General features: G+C 45.0%; 1 protein-coding gene across 6 annotated transcripts in view; it reads left to right on the top strand.

Moving 5' to 3' along the window:
- The window catches only part of DOCK2 (dedicator of cytokinesis 2), a 409,502-nt gene that overhangs the window by 323,591 nt on the left and 60,051 nt on the right, over window positions 1–25,860 (top strand). For all 6 annotated transcript variants that reach the window (XM_032337047.1, XM_032337048.1, XM_032337049.1 and 3 more), the window contains exons 30-32: window positions 7,337–7,415; window positions 17,631–17,731; window positions 17,821–17,879. In XM_032337047.1, coding sequence (XP_032192938.1) covers window positions 7,337–7,415; window positions 17,631–17,731; window positions 17,821–17,879 — 239 coding nt within the window. The remainder of the gene's footprint in view (window positions 1–7,336; window positions 7,416–17,630; window positions 17,732–17,820; window positions 17,880–25,860) is intronic.

Here is a 25,860-nt window from a genome sequence, read left to right as displayed (position 1 = left end):
CTAAGAAACTGGAATTGTTTCCTCAATAGAAATATTTGCATCCCCTAAAGGCTCAGCTAAGTACTTAAGTCTCTACATTAAAAAAAAAAAAAAAAAAAAAAAAAAAAAAAAAAAAAAAGTTAGATTCAGAAATACAGCTGGGTTTCATACTTCTTCCACCATTTCTCTTTCTTGGGAAGTCATTTAATCTCCTGGACTCTCGATTTCCTGATCTGTAAAATGGGGATTAATTATAATGTCCATTTCATGGTATTTTGGGGGGGAGATAAAATGAGTTACTCCTTAGCACAGTGCTGGTACCTCAGAAAACTCACTGAATAGGTGCATTGCCATCTCGGGGTGTAGACAACAAACTTAGCCTTGGACTAGAGAAGGATGTACCTAATATCAAGCAGAAAAATTATTGTTGTTCTCCTTTAAGGGCATATAGATTAGTTAGTAGATGTCCTTCATCTTTAGTCCACAGTGGAATGCTCGAAATTTTCTCACCTTTTTTACATTTGCTGTGATGTTGTGATAGCTAACACGTGTTAGGCATCTAGATCTATTGTTGTTGTGAATCCCTTACATGTGTTAGCTTATTTAATCTTTACAACGTTATGATGTAAACTGTTACAATCCACATTTTACATATGAGGGAACTGAGGCACAGGATAGATGAGCATCTCCCACAATGTTGCTTTGCTAGTAAGAAGCCAAGCAATCATGAACCAGGTTCATGAACTCTGCTGCTGCATCCTATAGGCTCTTATTATGAAATGCATTGTACCGATGTGCCCACAGCATATTTAGTGGCTCAGAAAACTGAAAGAGGCCCAATGAGTTAACTGACCAAGATCACAAGGCTAGTCAGTGAAAGATTTCAGTATAAGCTGGACAAGCAGAATATGCAGCATGGCTTAGCCCAGGCCAGTGTTCTCCAGAACATTTCTACTTCTTATGCTGGTTAGTATGTTCTTTACAATTTCCTTTCTTCCTTATTATATCCATACTATTATAACTTACCTGTTTTTATAAGTTTCCTATTATCAATTATGATTTGTGTGTGTGTGTGTGTGTGTGTGTGTGTGTGTATTAGTCATACATAATTTATTTTTCTGCTTGTTGGAGGGAATGGAAATTTCTAGAGTAGAATGTCTTCTTAACTTTTTAACTTCTAACTCCTTAACTATGTACTGTTTATGTACACAGACATAGTGACATGTCTACTGCAAGAAATGCCTTGTTAGAATATTTTTTTTTTTTCCATTTTGGTAAGACACAGCTTTCAGTAAGATCTGATTTACAGGATCTGATAAATTTTTAAATGATGAAGTTCTTTATAATGTAGTAAACTAACAAAATTATATCTAGGAACCTCTTTTCTCCCCTTCCATCTGCACCTTGATCTGGAAATTTAACATTTTGAGGGGGCTTGTAGATTTGTACACATCCCTAAAGCATCTCAAAAAGGAATCAATCCACACATATTTATTGAGTGTCCTGGTTAAGCAGCGCTCTAGGGAGTGGGCCTTGGTCTCAGAGGGCAGAGGGCTTATGGTCTAGTTGGTGAGACAGTAACTATGCCATGGAAATGTGGCCAATTGCTACAGTCACTGCAGTGAGTTCACAGAACAAAAAATACCCAGAGGAGGTGGGATTTATGACTGCCAGGGTCCATATCCTGCTTCCACCATTTAATAGCTGACCTTGGGTGAAGTTCTGTGATTATTATGACTTAATTTTTCTTCCTATAAAATGCACCTAATAATAGTACCTATCACAACCATGAGGACCTAAATGAAATGAAATAATATATACAAGGTAGTTGGAACAATGCTTAGCACAGAACGAGCATTTTATAAATGTTAGCTCTCATTGTCCTTGTCACATTCCTATGGTTTGGGAATACCCAAAATATTTCACAGAACAGGCAAATCTGGGCTGGATCTTATCTACCTTTATCAGTGTCTTATTTCGAGGTCTAACATCGTCTCAAGCACATGCCAGGCACACAGTAGGGTCACAGAAGTCAATGGTCAGAAGCTGAGTAGGGTAGCACCCAGCCATGGTATGGTGGCTCCATCAGGAGGCTGACAAAGCACTGATACCCGCTTCTCCGTCCCCCTACCTGCATTAATTTGTAGGGCCTACTCCTTTTCGTGGGCCTCCCCCAGAAGGAGGCCACTCCATGGGTTTTTTAGCCGGCACAGGACAACTAATCCTGATGTTCAGCAGGATTCCAGATTCCAAGAGGCTACTGCATCCCTTGCCAGAATCCCAGATTCCATGCAAGGCATCGGGGGCTCTGGGAGCAAGCCGTTCCTTGATGCTGAACCGGAAGTTGTTGCTTCCCTGTAACCTCTTGGTGCACGGAGCTTCTGTGCGTTGTGGGGAAAGCAGCTTAAAAGGCTCTGGGAGGATGGATTTCCCACTGCCTCTGGGGGATCAGAACTCTCTTCTCTAGCTCTTTTACTTCCATTGTCAAGTTTGGACCAGTAGAATCAACAACATCCTATCAACCACAGGGAGAAGGGGAATGGGGTTCAAAGAGGCCCTCTCCCTCCCTTGGGCATTCTCACGAGAAAGGGCATGTCCTTTTATTCCCATCCTACAACATAGGGGTGTGGGGATGGTTGTCACATTGGAATGGTATCAGCCTGGAATCCTGCTGCCTCAGAGCTTACCAGGTGGCCAGGCTATTAACAACAACCACAACAACAAGAACAACGGACATTTATCGAGGACTTCTATGTGCTGAAGCAGGGGCCACCAGCTTTGTACACTACATCTTATTTAATCTTCACATGGCTCACTTCCCAGAAGAGGCCTTCACGGAGATTCCCTGAGGTCAAGCAGCCAGCTCCAGACCACAGCATGGAAGATGGCCAGAGTGGGGGTCTGACCTGGGGCAGGCTTACTTAAGCACCTGCAGGAGTCTGTGCAATAGCGGCAAAACCAATAGGACCTACTTCTTAGCAGTGTTGTGAAAGTTGGTTGAGGAAAGGCATGTAGAACATGTAGCATATGACCTGGTACATAGTCCTATCTTCTTAAATTGTACCTATCATCGTTACTCCCCTACTCCACCTTCAAGGAGCTTTCTGCCAGTTTTTTCCTACTCAACAGCAGCTGACTTCTCTCACATGTGGCTTCTGCTTCCTCTCAGGATCATCTATTCATGGCTTCTCCTCAGGCTGTGGGTTCCTGCCTTCTCCCTAGTTGTCCTGCTTTAGGAATGATGCAGAGGATTTCATTTAACTGCTCTCCAGACCTGGGCACCCCCACTGGGTACCCATAAGTTCACTCGTGGGTCACTGGCCACCCAGGGAATACTGCCCAAGTCGAGTGTTGGCTCTGTGCTTAAGTGACTATGAACAGAGCAACAAGATGATGGGATGAAGTGTGAAGGGACTGTGTGCAAAACTGTGGGCACAAGTAGAAGCATGCCCAGCACCAAAAGACTGCAGGTGGCTGTCATGGGAGCCAGTATATCCTTTTGGTTAATTGCGAAGGCTTTAGAGAAAGACAGCTCTGACACTGGGTCTAGACTGTGCTATTTATTAGCTGTGTGAATGTGGGGACATCATTTTGTTTTCCCGATATTCAGTTTCTTCTTCTGTTAAATGGGTATAACAATAGCACCTAGTTTGGTTTGTAGAATTACCTGAAAGAATGTCTGTGCAGTCCTTAGCACAGGGTACACAAATAGCTCTATCTCTGTCATTGCATTTATTAGTAAGGTGAGCTCAGAGCTCAATTACAGAGGTCTTCTTATTAAATACTTACACTGTGAAGGCAGCATACTTTTGTTTAAATCCTGATTTCATTTATTCTGGCTGGGTTATTGGGAAAGTTATCTAAACTCATATCTCTAAAATGGAAACAATATTCAATTCCAAGAGTTAATGTGAGAACTAAAAAAGACAAAACAGAACAGAAAGAATCTATGCAAAGTACTTAGCAGAGAGCCCACTGGTTAACTGTGGCTCTGATTATTATTGATTTTACAGATCCTGCTAAGCATCACAAATGAGATGCAGGAAGTGTCAGGTTGAGATTTGGTCCTGAACTTTGCTTTCAACGATTCAAGTTCATTGTTGAGAGTAACAGAGAGTTGAGTATGTTTTCATTCCAATTCACGTCACCATATTAGTGCTTAGCCTTTAAGTACAGCTATTTTTTTTTTTAAAGAAGACAAAAGACGTATTTTTCCAAACCCACACATGAGAAACCAAAGTTAAGTAATATTATGATTCATGATTCCCAGTGAGTGGCTATGGAAGAATCCAGAGAGAGGGAAGAACCTTGACTCACTCTCCCCGATGCCTGTCTGCCATCAGTACCCACCGTTAGCACAAAGGGTTGATAATTCCTGGTTATTCAACTGGCCTTTGAGAACCGGAGATAGCTTTAGGCTGACAATCAAAATAATGACTATTACTGAAACTACCAATAGCTTTGTTGCTTCTGGGAATTTGTAAAACCCCTCATATTTTGGGATCACATTAGAGATTCCAAGATGCTTATAACATAAAATGACAGCCACTCAATGCATTTCCTTCTGGGGAATGATACTAATCTTTAAGGGGTAAATACAGATATTTTTCAAAGGCATATTAGCAAATGCCAGAAGAGCAAAGCCAATGAAATCTCACTTTTTGACATCCTGATAGGGGGAGGATTCTGTGGGATTTTTTTTTTTCTTTTGCCTTTATGTGGCCCTGCCTACCTCAGAACCAATTGCTGCTGCAACTGCCCATTTCATTGTTTGTCCCCGACTTCGGAAGAAGGATGCAGTAACCCAAAGGCCTGCAACGGCCACAGCTGCTGTGTTCCTGTTGTAATGGTTGTGTCAGGCTGCCCTGTGCGCCACACCTAACCACATCCTTGCCACTAAAGTCTTCAGCATCCCTGGAATAGGGGCTACTTCACAGGCAAGGAAACAGAGATGTCAAAGTGACATGAACATGTCCCAGATCCACACAGCTTGGAAGTGGCAAAGGCAGGGTCCCCATCTAACTGTGTGTGTATGTGTGTGTGCATATGTGTGTGTCTGTGTGGGTGTATAAATCTTGTGATCCTGATACCAGGATGTGCTGTCTTCTTTGGTCAACAAACATTTAAGTGCCTAGTGAATACCTAATCCACACTCTTCACAAGTAACGCCCAACGTAGCACATGTTCGAGGTGCCCTGCCCATGCTCTTGGCCCACCCAGAATATACATGCAGCTTTGGTGGACATTTACCACATATCCCAAGCTTCCTACTTCTTTCACTCCCTGGCTGCAAGAGAGAGCTCAGTCTACCTACAGGGCACGGTAGAGGACCTCCACAGGAGCAACTTTCAATAGTGAGAAGCTGACATTAGTAAAGAAATAGTCCACATTCTGCATCCCTGGAAGGGGAAAGATATGTTCTAGATAGTCTCTCAGCCGTTCCCAAGCAGAACTGAGCTCCAGTCATTACCTGAAGCAATAACCTTCTAATCAACTCTTCCTTTGCTGGCTACCTATTGCATCTCAGGTAAGCCAAATGGGCATTTTCCCTGGTTCAGCTGCTATTGAGGATAAGGAGTTATTAATTATTCACTGTTCATCAAAAATTATAGACAGCAGTACAAGTAAGATCTGGCCACTGTCCTTGAAGATTTTACAAACATAACCCACACCTTAGAGACGAGGTCACAGGTAGGCACGTGGCAGTTTGGAGGCGACTGCAGAAATCCAGGGGAGAAATGATGGTGGCTTGGTTGAGGTCAATGACAATGGGGTATTGAGAAGTAGTCAAATTCTGGCTCCATTTTGAAAATAATGCTAAGAGGTTTTGCTAACAGGCCAGGTGTAGGATACGAGAGAAAGAGAAAAATCAAGGATGCTACCACCAATTCTCTCTCCCTGAGCAACTGGAAGAACAAATTTATTGTTAACACAGATGGGAAGACTACAGAAAAGTGGAAGATAAAAGGTAATAGAAGTTAAGATTTTGACCTTACGTTTGAGATGCCTATTTGTCATCCACATGAAGGTATGGAGCAGAGAGCTGGAATGGGAACTGGAAGTTCAGGGGAGAGGCCAGGGAGGAAGATATAACATTGGAAGCCAAAGGCATGTAAGTTAGGGAGTAGATGAGATCACGGAGGAAAGTATAGTCTAGCGGAGGAGAGAGGCATTACTGAGTCACCAAATAAGTCTTCCCAGACCATGATGAATTCTGGGGAAGGAAATTGCAGTGACTGTCCTTTGGGGGACACAAGGATGCGGTAGGCCCTATCCTAAAGAGATTAAAAGGAGAGAAGCATTTTATATATTATATAGGAGAAGCACAGCTATTTACTAGACCACAAGAAAAAGCACTGGATAACAGTGAGAAATGAGTTCTAGAAAGAGCGGGGTCTAATCATGAAGGGCATTGACTGTTGAGAGGAAGAGTTTGGATTTATCCTGTGGGCAGTGGGTATCACCAAAATCAGTGATTAACATGACCGAACTGCCCATTGGTCAAGGTATTCTTGACGTTGAAGAGGCAGGAGACGGGAGGCTGAAAGACCAGTCCATAGGGTTTGGTAGGAGGAAGGGGAGGTAGAGATGGATGGGAAGACATTTAAGGAGAAACAAAATTTGACAACAGGTACCAAAATGTTAAATGGATATCTGATGAGTACTATCACTTCAAGAAGAAGACTGGAAAAGAGGTGTATATCAGAGGGGCAAGGTGTACAGAAGAGGGTGATTACTGTAACACTGTCTATAAAAGCTGAGCATAAAGGATCATCACTGAAAGACTGGTTAAATAAACTGTGATCCACCCATAGAATGGTACGCTCTTCGGTGATTAAAAGGCATGATGTATATCTGCATTCATTGGCATGAAAGGAGCACACAATTTATTGCCAAGTAAGAAAGACAGGCTGTGAAACAGCATTTGCCATTTAGCCCTATTTATCAAGATGATATATTTCAAATACCATTCATGCACATACATCTAGGGAGACCTTTGAACATAATGTGCATCAGAATCTCGGTGATGGTTTTCTGTAGATGATAAGGTTCGACGATGTGTTGTTTGTTTGCTTGTTTGTGCAGGAGGCAATTTCTGTCTTTTTGGATAGCATAAATTTTCTGCCATAAGCTTGTAATCGTTTAAACAGAAGATATTTTCTAAGGAAGTCAGACAGACAGTTCTCAATTTCTTGCAGGGCAAACATGGCCCCAGGCCCACAGTGTGAGCCCGTGGGTCTGCTGACCTCTTCTTTGGGTCTTTGAGCCCTCTACAGGGAACTTCATTCTGGAAGATGGGGAGGGATGCCTGGGGTAGCATACTCAGATGGCCTGGTGACCTGCTCCTCTCTTCCAGAGTCTTCCTGAGGGCTATCAACAAGTTCGCAGAAACCATGAACCAGAAGTTCCTGGAACACACAAACTTTGAGTTCCAGGTGAGTGTGATGCGCCCAGGGTGTGCTTGGGGTGCCCTGGCAAGGGGCTCTAGCATCTTGAGCTGATTGCCCCATCAGATGCATCTCAAAGCACATGTAAGGTACGCCAGTGTCTCTGGGGGCTTCCATAGAGAGGCGGTGTGGGCGAGGAGGGAACCGGGCCCTTGATTGAAACTCAGGGTTTAGAACCAGGCCCTTGATTAAACAAATAGTCATTAACTGTGCAGCTTATGCAAATGTGACTGTATAATGTATCTTGTGCTAAAGAGGAGATTTGCATTTATCCATTGTCGGCGTGGGTACCACCTTTCAGAAATGTATCACATCCTTTTACTTTACTGTTCACTGGAGCCCAGCAAAATAGGCACTCACAGACACTGAAAAATAAAGCTCACTAATATATTTCCAGGATTTTGTGATTCCTCCAGAAATCACTTTTAGGATTCAGACAAGAGCTAGGGCCTCTGAGATTCGGGGGCCTCAAAGCATGTCCCTGGGGCAGAGTGACACACCTGTTCAAGGCCCAGGCAAGGAGAACCAATTCCTCAAAGTCTTGTGGAAAAGTCCATATTGCCACCTCTGGCTGCTGATAATGACAGAGAAGGCTCCTGAGAGGGGATCCCTCCTCTGGGGAAGACCCTGACCCCCAGGATCTCTTGCAGTGCCAGCTTAGGAAGTTGCCAGTGAACAGGGGCAGAGGTATTTTCTGCCTGCTCGTCTAGGGTGTTCAATTCCAAGATGGGCTTCGACCTATGACTAGCTGAGCAACCTCGGACAGGGCCTAGACTATGTCCCAGCCTCAGCTGACTCATCTGTAAAATGCTCATAGTACCTACTCTTCCTATTTCAAGATTTTATTTATTTATTTATTTATTTGACAGACAGAGATCGCAAGTAGACAGAGAGGCAGGCAGAGAGATGGGGGGAAGCAGGCTCCCTGCTGGGCAGAGAGCCCGATGTGGGCCTCGATCCCAGGACCCTGGGATCATGAACTGAGCCGAAGGCAGAGGCTTAACCCACTGAGCCACCCAGGCGCCCTTACTCTTTCTATTTCGTAGGGGTTTTACAGAATTGGCATGTGTCAGGGGTCTTGCTGGGAGAATTTTCTGTAAGGTCCCACCAGTTTTCATTCATACACTTCCTCCTGAAAGAGACTCTGTGCTCTTTGCCTGACACATAGTAGGTCTCCCTGGGGGGATGATCCCTGGGCTGAGGCCTATGAGACCCACCGTGCTGGAGAGCACCAGCCTAGAAGTATTTAATAAACATTATCCTTGAATAGGATTCTCTCGTACTATCTTGCATTCAAATCAGGCAACTGCACTGTCATGATGACAGGGATACGAAGAGTAGCTGACTTTTTCTGACGACTTATATGTGCAGATCTCCTAAGAAGCATCCCCAGGCATTTTCTTCCCCAGCCCTGACAGCCACACTGCAAGTTAGGTACTACTACTAGCACTATTTCCTGCTGGAAGGATGCGGGGACGGAGACTCTGAGGTGATGAGCAGATAGCCTGATGGTGCAGAAAGTGACACAGCATGTCCGTGTGGAGTTGCGACCAGAGCACAGCGGTGGCTGACATCACAGCCGTGGATCACCACCGCCATGTGCTTGGTAAGGGGTCACCCCCGCACCGGGTTCACAGAGAGGTTCTGGCTGAGAGTTATGAATCTCTGACGTGGAAACAAAACCTCCCACTTCAGCTGTTTGAAACCGAAGTGTTTGATCCCCTTCCAAATGTGGACCAGATGCCTGCAGGCTTCAGGTACGAGTGTGTTCCGGGAAGCTAATAAGGTCGTTGCTTTTTTCAAGCGGCCGCTTGGTGTACCACGCCTAGCAGCCAGCAGTGAGGCAGTGTTCAGGCCATAAAATTGACGGCTGGTTTGCCCATCTCTTTCCGAGGGTGGTGGCGATTACAGCCTCAGGCCTTCTTTCCTGACTCTGGCTGTCCTCCAGTGTCTTAGGAGGTACTTTCTAAGAGAAATGCTGCTTCTGTCCTTCATGCCATTCTTTTAGGTTTTATCCTGTTTTCCTGAAAGAAAATCTGGAGCGATGCCCAGAGAAGTGGGGGTTTCATACATAGAAGGTTTGAGCTTATAAGCTGTGTGACTTTAGGCAAATTACTTTACTTCTCTGTGCCTCAGTCTCTTGGACATCAAATTAAAATACTAATTGCAGCTGCCTCATTGGGTTTTTGAGAGGATTAAGTGAACTAATTCATGTCAAGCACTTAGAACAGTGCCAGGAACATGGTAGCAATTTAATAAAATGTTAGCTCATTATAATAATTGCTATCATCTTGATGAAAATGATGATGATGGTCCTAAAATACGTCAGGTCTGGAAACGCATATGTCAGTCCTTGGTAAACAGGACAGTAGGAAGGCATCTTTCCAGTCATCACACATTGCCTAGGGTTGTCATACCCACAGGATTTTATAAAACAGGAAAATGGCCAATATTACAAAATGAAATAAGTCTCTTTTGCTAATGAGAACTCCATAGATATTTGCTGAAAAGTACTCAAGAACAGGATCATTTTTCAGCCTTATCTCTGTTCCTCTACCTTCTCCTCACCCCATGTGAGAATGGATTTATTCTCTGTACCCTGCCTGGAACATGCCTTGTTTCCTTCTTATGGTTTCATTAATTATGCATTTAATATCAGCAGGAAGAGCATCCATCACTAAGCTGCTGGCCTTGGCAGCCACTGTCCAGAGGAGGGGCAGGTGCAATGAGATTATCCCTAATAACTTTTCTGGAACTGTGGTTTTATGATACAAAGGACAAGAAGCAAGCAGCTCTGTGGGTGCCACTCTTCAGGTGACAAGACCTGGGAATTACAAAAATGATGTTTTCTGCCCAGGGCTAAAATAATTTGCATTCCCAACCCCTATTCAGGATGCTGGCCTTGGCATTCACATCCCTTTGCTGGTCAGGGAAGACCAAGAGAGGATTTCAAAGGCAACTCAGCAAGGATTTCTGCTTGAGAGCAATTCTCATAGGGGCAGACTATTGGAACACATGATGAGGAACTCAGAAGCAAAGAAGAACACTGCCCTGTCCTCAAGGATCTTAGAGTTGTGCTAGATAGGAATCCATCTTCTAGCATCTAAGCTTTCTAGGGTGACTAACCTTGATTAGACATCTACTTAGGACATAACCTGGTTGGGTTGGGATACACCCATTTTACCAGTGAATAAACAGAGCTTCAGAGAAGTGGTCAACTCTCCTGTTAAAGGTCATCTAGCCAAAAGCAGGAGTTGCTGGAATTCTGTTCCCATCCTGTGTGCGAAGCCCAAGCCCTTTCCACTCTTCTGCCCTGTCTTTTAAAAACAGAGTGCCTTTCAAATCTAGGAGACAGCTCTATTTAGCTCCAAAAACACTGTGTGCCCTAGTTAGCTCCTGCTGGCCCTGGGATAGAGAGCTCTGCAATGATTGGCTGTGGGATTAGACTCTCCATACTGGGTACTCTGATTGGCCAGGAATCCATGGTTACACTTCAGATGTGCTCTTTGGCTCCAGGAAGATTGCTTCTGTCTTAAGCAGCTGTCTGATTACTACTAAGAACATTCTCTTGACTTGGGAAGCCGTAACTCGCTCTGCATTTGGTAATTCTAGCCTTGGCTTTGAGGCATTTCTGGATCAGTTTCTGGGCCTTGGACTACCTTGGGATAATTTTTGAACCTGTACTGGAGATCCTGTGAAATGAAAAGGATATTCCAGGATATTCCCAACTATTAAGAGAGTACTGAAGACAGAATTGGTCTCTATAGTAGGAAACGTAACTTGTAATCGCAAAAAAAAGGTGGGAGAAGGAGCACGTACCACGGAGGCCACCCATCAAAGAAGCCTACAGCACCCCCCAGGGAGGATCAAGGTGGGACCACTTCACCACACAGAAAGATGGTCACATGCTTGGGGACAGCTTCTTTGGACATAGCTCAAGGGCCCCAGACAGCCACTGACCTGATGTCCCTAACCCAAATCCATGATTGGAAACTTTCACTCCCCAAATCAGTTGTCTCCTTAGAATGCCCATGGCAGCCATGGCTTTACTGCTCAGAGGGCGCATTGGTGCATTTCAGCAATACTGTGCCTTATATATATATTTTTAATGGAATTATGGTAAATGATAATTTGCAGCCATTGTGAAAGAATCTTATAGGATCAAAAATCCTTGAGTGTCTGTTGTAAGGACTGTGAAACATCAGACAACCTAGCGGAAACCTTGACCAACAACCAAGGCTAAAAAGGAAACTGAGAAAGGAAAGAAAAGCAATTTTTTCAGAAAAGCTGAATGGTTAAGAATACAAGTTCTAGAGAGAGATGCACTTGGATTCAAATACCAACCCCGCCATTTTGTAGCTGTGGTCACCTTGGGCAAGTTATTTAACTTCTCTGGCCACAGTGTCCTGATCTCTAATATGGGAGAATAATACTATAAACATCATAGTGTCTGGGGAGAAGTTAACAAGAATACAGGGGGAATGCTGGGCTCCTTAATGCATTCATTTAGCATTCATGTGAGCACATGCTGGGTTAGGTGCAACACTAAATACCGGATATACAGCAGTGAATAAAAAGAAGGGATTCTTGTCTGCAAGTTGCTTATGTCCATTAGCAGAGACATTAGTTCAGCTTAAAACATGCCGTAAATCCTGCAAACAGGGTATAATGAAGGTGAATGGGTAGATCTGCTTTAATCAGGGCAGAAGCTGGAGAGGCTTCCCTGGGAGGTGATTTTTTTGGAAGGCACTTACCACTAGACCACCACTAGACCACCAATGTCCATTTAGGAAGTGAGTGTTTACCTGGGATCGCAAGACGAAGTAGGAATTTTCTCAGCAGTGATTTCCTCATTTGGTCCCTCTAACTACCTCCTTTTACGTACTATTAGCCTCATTTTTCCAGCTGAGGAAACAGAGACTCAGAGAGAGGTAAGGCAACTTGCCCGGGATCATGGAGCTAATAATTGGAGTGGAATCCTGGAAGGCAACCTTACAGTGTCTGTTCAACAACAAAGACAACAGAGAACAACAAAATCTGCATAGGGCGCATATCTAAACCCTTCCAGCTCTAGGAATGTATACTATTTTATAGTCTCTCATGCATAAAGATGTATAAACAAACATGTTGAATTCAGCCCTGATGCTAAAGGAAAAAAAGTTGGAGTCAATCTAAATGCCTATAAACAGGGAATTGGTTAAAATTAATATATATCCTTATAGCAGAATACCATGCAGCAATAAAAGGCAGTGAAGTAGATCTCTACAAGCTAATACGGATACATCTGCAAGATATATTTGTGAGAGAAAAAAGCAAACTACAGCAGACTATTGAGCTGTCTATACATGTTTGTTTATACATAAAAAATTTTTGGAAAGAATATCCAAAAAAATGTTTTTTTTCCTTCTGAGGAATTAGACTAGGGTCCAAGATAGGATGGAAAATAAGTTTTTTAATCATTTAATCTTTTCTACCATTTACTTTTTTTGACCATACGTGTATTGAATTTTTAATTTTTTGAGAGTTAATTGCAAGTAACTAATTCTAGTTACACCCACTACCAGTATGACTTCGGGTGGTCATTTGTCTGGATCTCACTGTTTAACATCTATGAAATGAGGGAGTTGGACCAGATGACCCTTAAATTTATCCTAGTTCCAACTTTCTGTTGTCTTATTAGTTCCAAATACTAAATTCCCAAGCAGAAGTCACCTCACCTCTTCCGCCAGCGAAAAAGGACCTTACGTATTTGGCTGAAGTTCCCATGGCTTCCCCAAGCCAGCTGAACTGGGCACTTAGTAGAAATGCCACCAGGCAGCTTGGGGCAGGGAGGAAAGAAAAATCTGGACCTTTTGTAACAACTGGAGAATTTCTCTAACAATAGGGTGATCAATAAATAATTTTTTTTTCTAGACCCTAGCTACAGTCAAGCCATTTAAGCCATTGTGCTGAATGTGGCATTAGGGAATACAAGTAAGTGGAAGAAAAGACCCTTGCTTGTGGAGCTTACAGTCGGAAACACAGGGCATTCAAATAATCTACAATCAGCACTACAGACAATGCCACAGTTCTACTTACTGGACACTTGGCATGTGCCACACTTGGCATGTGAACCACTTCATCCTTATATTATTTTTCCCAGACCCTCCAGCAATCCATGATGGTAGTTGCCATTATTTTCTCCATCTTACAGGTAAGGAAAATGGGGCTTAGAAAAGTCAAATAAGTCGCCGATTCTCTTACTAGCAAGAGAGACCTTGTATCACATCCTGGTCTGTGGGACACGGACGCTTGTGCTTCTAGCCACAGGATGCTATCATCGTGGCAAGTGAGTGGAGCACAAGGGAAGGTGAAGGATAGTGGGCCCACGTCTGTGGTTGCACATCTAGGAGCTACTCAGCTTCGGAAGGCTTGAGGCGACCTGTCATGCCTTGTCATCTGGGAAGATTTCAGGAAGGAACAGATCTTGAACTGGGCTTTATGAGGAATAGAACTTCGGTGCAGTAAGGGAGCCAAGCCAAGGATGTCAAGATGCTCATATTATATCTGTGGAGTCTGAGCAGAGCAGCCCCCCCCCCGGAAGAGGCAGTTTGTTGAGGGAGAAAACACTGGAAATTTAATAAGACCTGACAAGCCATGTTAGTGCCCTTTGTCCTGGTTCTTTGGGAGCAAGAGTCAAGGAAGTTTCAGAGGAGAGGTATCATGAGTGCCCAGAAGTGTCTGGCTGTGGCCACTGCTCACTTGTCAGGGCTTTGTACAGAGCTACTCATCATGACAACGTCCCCTCAGTTTCAGTGTGGGCCCCACATTGCTCCACGGGGCAAAAGTGGACAGAGGCTGTGGGTGAGATACTTAGGGCCACCACTTCTGATCTACTGAGAAAAAAGAGGCATGGGATCTATGATCTCATGACCTGCAAAGATCTTCGAGGTGAGAAGACAAAGGGAAAATCAGTTCCACTCCTATTGGAAACTTACCTCCACACAAAAACTTATACGTGGAAATTCACAGATGCATTATTCATAAGAGCCAAAAGGCAGAAACAACACAAATGTCAGTCAGTGGATGAATGGGTAAATAAAATGTGGTATATCCATAGGATAGATTAGCATTCAGCAATAAAAATAAATGAAGCGCTGATACATGTGACGACACAGATGAACCTGGAAAACGTTATGTTTAATGAAAGGAGCCAGACATGAAAGGTTATTTATTTTATGCCTCCATTTCTATGAAATGTCAGATTGAGCAAATCCACAGAGACAGAAAGGAGATTAGTGATCACCCAGGGGCTGAGGGGGAGGGAAGATTAGGGAACGACTGCTAAGTGGTGATGGTTGTATTTCCTTTTGTGAATATACTAAAAACCATTAAATTCTAAATTCTCTAAAAAGTGAATGTTATGATATATGGATTATAATCTAAATTTTTAAAAATTAGGAATGGGTGGCAGAGAAAACACTTTTGAACGATTAAGAACAGAGACTAGCAAGAGGCTCTAGGTTTGACATGTCTGTGTGTTCTCAAATGTGTTAGAGGAACATTTCTGGAATTATTTTTGAAAGTAATACCAAGTCAACGATGTTGCCCTATATCTATTTCTTTTTGTATCTTGATTACTCTTTAGAAATTTCCTAAAATCAGGAATTTCTCACCTTTAAAATAACCCTTTCCATGTCCTTCGATCAGGTTTTTTGTATCCCTGGCTTGTTGTTTTGTATGACCTTAAACGTGAGGAAGTACGATGTCTGGGCTTAGACAGACCAAAGCAGCAAGTGTTCAGAACCTGCAAGTCACAGGGGCATGAGGAGGCAGGAAAGCCGGAGTGGCCAAGAGACCGGACCTGCGCCATGTGTTTGGATAAGCAGGGTTACTACAGAAACAGGAGGGTTTGAGATGTGATTGTAATGGTTTGGGAAAGCCTCTGAAGGACTTTGAGGAAGGGAGTGATAGAACCCAACTTGTTTTGAAAAGATTCTCTGGTCTCTGTGGGGAGAGTTGACTTGATGGGCTCCACAATCTGGGAGGCTACTTCACTCTACCCTGGGAGCAGCTTGGTCTTCTGGACTCTGGGAGATAAAGTTTCCAAAAAGAAAATTTTATTCCCCCTATAGAATGTTAGCTGCATGAGGGGAGGGACGGCCGTCTCCATAACCACCCACTGTGCCCCCATGACGACACAGAGAATGCCTGGCACAGAGAAGGAGTTCAACAACTATGTATTAATGTAACCTTAGCCAAAGATTGGTCATGGTGTGTAGAAAGAATCCTGAGCCTTCATCAGAAGGCCTGCGTCCAAATCCCAGATCTCCTGCATATATGACAAACTTAGTGACCTTTGGAAAAATACTTAACCCCTCCAAACCTCATTCTCTTCATCTATAAATTGGGACTAGTGATAGCTGCGAAGGTTTGAGAGATGAGAGGGGGGATGAATGGGAGAAGAAGGACCCTGGTAAGAAGGAAGTACTTGTTTTCTTCTTTCTGAAGCTGCAACTACAAGCCCATTTGAAAGGAACACTCTGGGAAGCAATAATGATGTTACCCAGGGTAGAACTGCCCTCTACTTAGTCTCGGCCCTCTGAAATCTCCAGTGGACATCTTGAGTTAAGGATGAAGGTCTTAACGGCAGGTGACTTCTCTAGCTAGCGTTACCCTTCTCTTGTCAGTGTCGAGAGGGGGCTGAAGTCGACGGCCATACCACCCTGAACGCGCCCGATCTCGTCTGATCTCGGAAGCTAAGCAGGGTCGGGCCTGGTTAGTACTTGGATGGGAGAGGGGGCTGAAAGTGAATGAGCTTTGTCCAGCAAAGCTCTCTCCTATCTGTTCCTAGGAGGGCCCTAGTAGGGCCTAATAACAGCCATGAGCACCCAAAGGGCCCGGTTGTGCTCTTTGCTTTGGTACCAATGAAATCACTAGATTAATGAAAAGAACAATATGGCTAACAAGTGCTTTTGAGCCCTTACAGAGAATCATGTCCTTTACACATACCATCTCATGCTATCTTTACCACGGTCCTCTGCAGTGGGTTCAACCCCCCTTTTGTAAAGGGGTTGGCTCACTGAGACTTCATGCCCCAGCTGCTGTAGTTTGTATCAATATCACCATCTCTGCATCTCATCTTTTGGAGCACTTGCCATGTGGCGAACCCTTTGTTGTCTCTATTTTACCACGAGCCAGTAGAGTGGTGTTTAGTATTAACCCTTGCATTAAGCAGCAAGTGATCGTGTAAGCGTTAAAATTACAGTAAGCCTACATAGAAACTAGGCCCTCAGAGGTTCTTGAACTCCAGTGAGCATCAGAATTCTCCAGAGCAGTTGTATACCCCCATATTTCTGGGATCTGATTCAGTAGGTCTGGGGAGGGTCAGAGAATCTGCTTTACTAACAGGATCCCAGATGATGCTGATGCTGCTGGTCTGGGACCATGCTTAGAAACCGTGGAACTCCCTCCCAATCCCATCTTGTTTCATTTATTCTTTTCCAACCCCCCAAACCCCCCATGTTGCCTCTCAACTTCCTTAATCTCACGAAACAAACTGAGGGTTGCCTGGGGGGGATGGGGGTAGGGAGAGGGAGGTTGGGTTATGGACATTGGGGAGGGCATGTGCTATGGTGAGTGCTGTGAAGTGAGTAAACCTGGCGATTCACAGACCTGTACCCCTGGGGCTAATAATACATTATATGTTCATTAAAAAAAAAAAAAGAAAGAAAGAAAGAAAAAAGAAACCACAGAACTAAGGGGAAGGAGAAGGCAAAATAGTCTAAGACGGAATGAGTTGCAGGCTGGTCCCGTGAGCTGTTAGGTAGATTAAGGAGGACTTCCAGAGAGACCGAAAGTCCCTGAAATACATAAGCCTCATCAACCTCTCATTCTACCAGGGCACTTGGCTGGGGTGAGCTGTTTGTCTTTCAAAAAACAAAATGAAACAGTTTTCTCAAAGCAGCCCTAAAATCCCTGTCCTCGCCCTGTCATCAGAGAGGGGACGTGGTCAGCGCCTGGAGAAATGCAGCCATTGTCCTTGCTTTGGCCAGGATGTCCGTTTCAGAGTCCGCGCCAGCCTGAAAACTGCAGGGCACAGAATTAAGTTGGCTCTGCCCTTGTCTTCTGCCATCTTCATAAATTATTCACATTGCCCAGCATTTAATATGCTTTCCCACTGCAGACCCTCGCCATGACTGTTCTTTGCTCCTTCATTTACAGCTGTGGAACAACTATTTTCATCTGGCGGTGGCTTTCATCACTCAGGACTCTCTGCAGCTGGAGCAGTTCTCGCACGCCAAATACAACAAAATCCTGAATAAGTAGGTTGCCTGTTCGGGTCTCCCGAAGCGGGGGTTTCATGAGAATCTCTGAGACCGAGCCTGAAGCAGACATGTGTTGTTTCTCCTAGGTATGGGGACATGAGACGGCTCGTCGGCTTCTCCATCCGCGACATGTGGTACAAACTGGGTGAGTAGCACACGCATCCAGACAGGCACATCTGCACACGCCAAGCTCCTTCTTGAAGACCATCTGTTTGTTAGAAGGCCACAGGGGCTTCAGCGGAGGGAGCTTGAAAGAACAGTTGATCACGTGTGTGTCCCGGGTCCTTGATATGTGCCTGATGAGAGGGAGTGCCCGTCCCCACGTCCCGTCCCCAGACAGCTAGGACTCTGCTTCTGCTTGGTGCCCCTGAGGGCTTAAGAAGTCAAATTGGAATTTATGGAAAGGAGGAAGGGCAGGGCTGCTGTGGGAACTTATGTCCTCACACATCACACGCAAGTTTCCTGCTGGTGGGTGGGCCACTCCACCTCCAGCTTCTCCAGGGATGTCATCTACAAAACACCCTCCAGCCACCCAGAGGAGAATTGGTTCTGTGGAAGATGAGGGTCTTTTGTGATGCGGTGTGAACTGGCAGGTGGCCCCAGATGCCAGCCCCGTCTGGGCTAGCTGCAGGAATCATGCACGCACTGTGCGGTACCTGTGGGAGGAAGGAAGGGGACATGGGCTCTGGGAGGCGTTGACTGAGCGTCTGAGTCAGCCCTGCGCTACGGAGGTCTTATTTTACCTTCACATCACCTCTACAAAACGGAAAAACTCCACCTCCTTTTACTGATCAGGAAACTCCGAGAGGGAAGTGACCTGCTTGAGATCGAGCAGGTGCAAAGCCCAGAGCTTGGTTTGGATCCCTGGAGGACAGGGGCCGCACACCTTGCTCAAGGCCTGAATCCCCCGGCACACAAATGTGCTGAAAGGATGACGGATTGCTGCAGAGTTACAAGTGAGACACAATGGGGTATTTTCATCTCCAGTTTGAGTGCCCTCCTGGACCCTCTGCTGCCAAGTTGCTCTGCCCTGGGCTTGGACGGTGACCCTCTTCTGTGGAGCCACTTACAGGGACTGTGCCTGTTTTGGGGGTTCAAATTAAATGACCTCTCCTGACTCTGCTTCTCACTTCCTCAGCCTTCTTGGTATCTTTCAGTTCCCTTTGGGCTTCCTGGACAGCAGTTTCTTGTTCTTTCCAGCAAGGTCCATTTGCTGCAGGGGCAGCACAGTGGATAGACTATCCGTCTGGTCCTGCGCTCACTGGCAGCACCTGGCAGCACCAGACTCAGGTTAAAAGCACACACTGGTACACAGGAGGGCTACAGATGGCTTTACAAAATCAGAGGGAGAGCTGGGCAACCAGGCCCAGAACTGACTGCCACATACCTGCCATGGGCCTTGCCTTGTCATTTAGGAGCTATGAGGTCCGAAGCAAGGGGATTGACACTGGGCATAATAGTGCCCAGGGGGCTTATGAGTTTCGTAAGAGCAAAATCTGGGAGAGTGAAGCCAAGGAGGCCACGCCCAGGGCAGAATTGTTATCTTTTTTTTCACCCTTGCCCCATCAGGGTGGAGTCTACTCTTCCTGTTCTGGCTCTTTCATCATCAACTCCAGACCTGTATCATTCATGTGTGAAGGGCAGGAACCAGGCAGGTCATGTCAAAGAGGGGAGGGGCCAGGGCATGTTAAACCCATGTGCATCCACAAAGCAGGGTACCGTCAACATTTGGAGTGGGATGATTCTTTGTTGTGGGGTGCCCTGTACACTCCAGGATATTTGATAGCATCCCTTACCTGTACCCAGAAGCCAACAGCATCCTCCCTAGCTGTGACAACCAAGAGAATCTCCAGGCACTGCCAAATGTCCCTGGAGAGGGGGAAAAGGATGTGCAAAACTACTCCTATTGGAAAACCCCTTCTGTGAAGAAATACTGTCTCTGCTCTGTTTTTCTAGAAAAGCCTGCCTTTCTCAGTCTGCCTTTTATGTCTCCACTTTGGATAAGGACAAGGATATGAAAAATATTTTATGTATCATTTACCATTACTCTTCAATAGGAAAAAAACAAAAAAGCCTGATGTGAGTGCAGGCCTAGTTGGTAGGTGGCACACGGCCTCGGGGTCAGGAGTATGGGAAGAAGTAGCTGGGCCTGGAACAACGGGAAGCAAACATGCCCCGGCTGGAAGGGGCAGTCGCTGTCCTGACCTGGTCGATTGCTGTCCTGTTAGAATGCAAGGCTGATGATGTGTCATCTTCCAGTTTTTCTCAAAAGAAGCCAGGAAACACAATTTTAAAATGTATTTCCAATTTCTGAATATTGACAATAACTGATTGGAAGTTTATGAAACATCGAATATGCCCAGTGAAACACGGGGCCCAGATTCGGTTTGCGTAGGAGTTTGCACTCTTTGCTTTACGACAGCAAAGACGAGATACAGCTGGGGTGGGCTTTCTTTCCCACACCTACACCCTAGGCGTTGCCAGGATTGCAGAGCAGGGATCTGAGGTTTGTTTGTCTCTAGATCTTCCACACAGCCTGCTCTTTCCGGAACGTCCTTCGTTGCCGTTATTTTGCACACAGAAGATTTTATTTAGATATAGATTATGTTTTGGCAGACGTTCCTGCACTCCCAATTATGCTGATGAATGAAAAGATGTTACCAAATATTCCACCTGCCTAGAATCACAGAACATCAGAGCTGGAAGGGCCCTTTAGAGATCATATTGTCCAGAATTTTTCAAATGTTTATTTTTAGCGGAGAGCCAATAAAAAAGAATCTCATGCTCAATACTATAAATTGGTTGAAAGCTGAGCTATTCTATTTGAAGTGGGGTGAGGGGCCCAGAGCCCAATATAATGGGTCACCCCTGAGCACCCCATGTAGACCCCTGAGGATTTTCTGGGGAGAAATTCTGAAGCACCTCAGAAAGGTCTAGTCCAACCCACCATTTTACAAGGGAGAAAACTGAGACACAGAGAAGTGAAGACGGATGTACACGGCCATATACTGCTTAAGAAGCAGATTCAGGACAAGGACCCTGGCCTGAGCATCTGTCCTAAAGCATCACAGAATCCTCCCTGTATGCAAATACTTGTAGGATGAATTAATGCAATGAAAAGATGTATTTGTTAGGGTCTGAGGTTGCAAAGAAGATAAACTGACTCCGCCTGCCTTTATCAGAGCAGGTACTTATCAGATGGGCAAGAAGAACAAGGCCAGAGCCACTCTAGAATCCAGGGCAGGTGGCATAACTTTGCCTTTAGCATGTTTCATTCCTGCATCATCCTGCTTAAATATTCAGTCTCCAGAGGACATCATTCTATTGACCTTCCTTGGATGACCACGCCATTGATGGTCCCACTAAGCCTATATCCACTGAAGGAGGTAGAGTTTCCCAAAGTAAGAGGTTTATGGAGTTATAGAGAGGTCAAGGTCACAGATGTCCGCTGCATGGAACAAGAAGTAAAGGATGGTTTTGCCAAGATGGCCACCCTCCTGACCCTTTGGCATGGACTTCCAGAAAGAGGAAATTATATCAGCCTAAAGGGATTTTCCTGTTTCTTAGTAGTTGCATTCTCCTTGCCTGTCTCCCTCAGGGATAAGAGAACAAGAGGAGGCAGAGTGAACGGATAATTCCCCATCCCCATGCCATCTTCTGTTCTACAAGATCTTGACATTAGCATGCTTCCTCCTAGTTTGTTAATGAGGTTAACCTGCTAATCCAAACCAGGACCAAGCACTGTGTACATTAGAGATGAATGCCGTGGATAATGATAGGTTTTAAAATACAATCCATGAAATATCCAAGACCAAGTGAAACTTAGAAGCCATCTATGGCAGACACAGCTGAGAGCCCACAAAATAGCCATTCTACCCTTCTTCCTGGTTAACTGAATCTGGGTTTATTTTTACTTTTTCCTGATCATAACTTGTTCAGATAGCAAAATTTTGTAGCAGGTGATGGCCATGTGACCCATCTCCGTCCAAAGAGAATCAGAAAAAACAAAGTTGTTAGGGCTTCAGGAAATCCTTTTTGTCCAATTAAAACCAAAGGGAAAGGGACAAGTGCAGTGAGCACAACACATGTTTTGCCCATAGTCCTTCCCCCCCACCTTCCTTTCTGGAAAACAATGAGATGCCTAGAGGTACAATAGCCAGTTTGAAGCTATAAAGATAAAAGTTGTACACCAAGGATGGAGGAGCGGCTCTGGACTGACCATCATTTGACTTCTTGTTAAGGCAGAAAGCTAAAGCATAATTTATTCAGTTTAACCATGGTGATCAAATATCTGTTACATCCCTAACTGATATATCATCTCATTCAACCCCCTCCCCATTTTATAGGTGAGCTCACTGAGGCCCAGAGAGGCATGAGGACATTCAAGGTCAACAACAAATCAGTGGCTCAGCTGAGGTGAAGGAACTTGTCTCTTGATCCCAAGTCCAATGTTCTTACTTTTTTTTTTCAGAATATGCAAATTATTTTCAAAGCATGTGAAATAGCAAACTGTTTTTCAAACACTATGGATAATGAGTAAATCATAATGCATGTTAACCTTTTAAATTTTGTTTTAATGCCCAAAGCAATCAGGGCATCATCACCATGATCGTCAGTATCATCATCATCATCTTCTCATCAGGGAAGATTTGAGCAATCCTATGATTATAAGATAGCTAACTGCAAAGATAATCTCAGGCTTGAAGATCATTCAACATTCCTCAGAGAAAAAGCCTAGACAAGTGTGTGTGTGTTTCTGTGTGTGTGTGTGTGAGAGAGAGAGAGAGAGAGAGAGAGGGTACATGAGGGGAGGTCTTGATATAGAGAAGGACCACATCTCGTTACCAAGACCAGGCCGCTAAAGGGTTAATGCCATTGTGTTTTTGGATCCTGGGACTATGCCAAATGGAATGTACTTTTCCTGATAGTGTAACATCATAACATTTGATTTCTGCTTGGAGTGAAGCAATGCACATTTTGCCAAAATGACTGCACTTAACCATTCCACATTCACTTAGGTTAACATCAGGCTGCTGTGTTAACAGTCTTTGTGGGAAAGAAAGACAAATTCTAGTGACTGGCATCCTGGCCTTGTATGTAAGGAGGTCACTCCTGGCAAAGCTGTGAGAGCAACTGGGCCTTTACTTTTTCGAGCATCTACAGAGTACCCACCTGAACACTAAGCTCCGGGGAAGGGTAAGAGCGTTGGGGAAGGATAAGGCATGGTCCCTGCCTTGCCAGGAAGAGCCACCATCTAGTTCTAAGAGTAGATAGAACTAAGAGGTTAAAGAACACACTTCGAGTGTGTTCTTTAACATGAAATGTGTGGTGGAGACTCAAGAGTTCAGGCACATGAGAGGTCGATGAGGACAATACGGATGGCTCCACTGGGGTAAATGGCTTTTGAATGAGACCCCAGGCTGGCCCATATCCAGACTGAAAGAAAGAGGGGAAAGGACAGGTGTTCTAGGAGAGCAATCAGTCTGCACTCAGCATGGCTTCTTAGGATTGGGAAGAAGCCGCCTGTAAGAAAGAGAAAATGGGATTACAGGGACATCCATCCATCCATTTGATCATTGATTCTTTCAGTTAACAACAAATATTGAGCATTGTGGTAGGCCCAATAACATTTCCCCCAAAGATGTCCATGTCCTAATCCCTAGGAACTGTGGATCTATTACCTTACTAAGTGGCCTTTTCAGAGTTAATTAAGAATCTTGAAGATGGAAAGACTATCCTGGCCTATCCCGGTGGACCCACTGCACCTATAGGGTTCTTAGAAGTGAGTGAAAAGAGGCACGAGGGTCAGAGAGGGATTTGAAGACCATGCACAGCTGCCTTTGAGGGTGAAGGAAGAGACCCGGAGCCAAGGCATGTAGGTGGCCTTCAGACGCGGTAAAAGGGAAGCACAGAGTTTCTTCCTGAGGCCTTCCAAAAGGAACTCACCCTGCTCGCACCTTGGTCTGAGGTCAATGAAACCCATTTCAGACTTACAACCTCCAGGAGTGTAAGATAATAAATTTCGTGCTGCATTACACCACTAAGTTTATGGTGATTTACAACAGCAACAAGAAGAAACGAATACAAGCACCTTCTACATGACAGTTACTGTGCCTCAGGCCGGGGCTACTAACTGGAGAGCTGTTTCTCTATGGTCAAAGGGGACATATCTGCAGAGCAGAAGCTTGTGGCACCTGGAGGGTCTGCAAAGGACTCCTGACTCCTGAGTGAGCCCAGGATGGCCTAGCTGAGCAAGAGTGGAGAACTTTACTCCAGAGCAGTACTGTCCTATGGGACCGGAATGTGAGCCACCTGTCTAAATGCATATGCTCTAATGTCCACAGTCTTTTGAAGGTAAAAAGGAACAGTGAGATTAATGTTACACTATGTTTTATTTAACCCTATTTTCCAAAATCCTATCATTTCAACATGTAATCAATACAAAACATTATTATTTTTTAAAGATTTTTTTTTTATTTGACAGAGATAGAGAGAGAGAGAGAGAGAGAGAGAGGAAGCAGAGAGGGAGAAGAAGGCAGAGAGAGAGGGAGAATCAGGCTCCCCATAGGGCAGAGAGACATGGGGCTTGATCTCAGGGCCCCGTGATCATGACCCAAACCAAAGGCAAACACTTCACCAACTGAGCCACCCAGGCTCCCCATAGAAAACGTTATTGAGATGTTAGCTTTGTTTTTGATTTCCAGAACTCATTCTTTGAAATCTAGTGGGCTTTTAATAGTCACAGCATATCTCCACTTGGACTAACCTCAAGTGCTTCAAAGATATGTGTGGCCATACCTTCCATATTTAATAGAATGGCACTGAAGAATGAATAGGTTCTCCTTATGAGGGAGGTGGGGGTAGAGGTCAGTGTGGAAATGGGATCAAGGAGGTGGAGAGGAGAGCATGGTGGCTGGAGGAGGGCACATATGCAGGCCCAAGGAGGAAGGGCAGGGTGTGGCTGAGGAGAAGAGGCAGGCCATGGAGGGAGGGCAGGCCGACAAGAGGAAGCAACGGGGTATGGAGTAGGAACATCGGACCAAATGGGTCTGCAGAACTTGTTAAAGAAGCCACGGAAGGATTATAAACTGTGGACCAACATGGTCAATTTGGGGCTTTTCAAACAACTTTGAGGACAGATTATAAAATATTTAGATAGGTTAGAGAAGGGTCAGAAAGTTCGTTGAGTGTCCATCATGGGAGAGAAGGTAAATCTGTCCTGACCCTCTCCCCATGACTTCTCTTTCCACTGGAGGTGAACAAATAAACTGACAGGCCTATAAAGTTCCAGGAAAAGCTCCAGGGAGCTCCATGAGTTGGAACATGTCTTTGCATGTTGCTTTCTCCAGAAGCCAGCGGAGCCTGAGCTGACAGGACTCACCATCATCCCCACAATCACCATTAGTACTTCTTGAGCCTTTCTCATGAGCCAGACCCTCCGCAGAGCCCTTTGTTTCTATCCACTCTTCTAAGCTTCTCAACAGTCCTACCAGGCAGGGATTGTTTCTATCTGCATTTTAGAGAGGAGAAGACAGAGGCTCAGGGGAGTTGAACGACAAAGCCACACAGCCATAGAGCGGCGGCCGGGGGACCCGATCCAGCCTGTGGGGGCTCCGTGGTTCTCAAGGCCTGGAAGGGATCTGGATGAGAAGGAGCAAACAGACTCCCTGTCTCGGAGCAGTGCCAGAAGGGAGCTTCTCCAAGCCTGAGTCAGAGCACCCGAGATCTGTGTTCTTTCTTCCCCTTTTGAGCTGAATGAGTGATCTTGCCGGTCAGCCCAGCCTTATTTCAGAGTCCCCGGAAGGATGCAGGACTCTGCAATCCAGGAGGTCCCAACTCATCCTCATCCCTGTTCATTTCAGAGTCTGCGCCCACCTTTAGAGAGCCATATACTCTCGAAAGAGGGCCCCTCTGTCCCCAGCAGCCTCCCAAGGTCAGTGACACGTTCCACTCCTCTCAGCAGGCTAGAGGTGATGGTCTCCTTCCTTCCTCCTTCCCTCCTACCTCCCTTCCTCCCTCATCCTTTTTCGCCAGGTCCTCTTCTTAGTGCCCTCATACCCTTTGCGTTCAGGCTTACAGTCTCCTCCTGAGAGGTGTGATGGATGAGGCCACGGTACGGATTAGAA

Source organism: Mustela erminea, chromosome 3 (assembly GCF_009829155.1).
Source record: "Mustela erminea isolate mMusErm1 chromosome 3, mMusErm1.Pri, whole genome shotgun sequence".
Classification (NCBI taxonomy): domain Eukaryota; kingdom Metazoa; phylum Chordata; class Mammalia; order Carnivora; family Mustelidae; genus Mustela; species Mustela erminea.
This window is presented reverse-complemented; position numbering and strand designations above follow the sequence as displayed.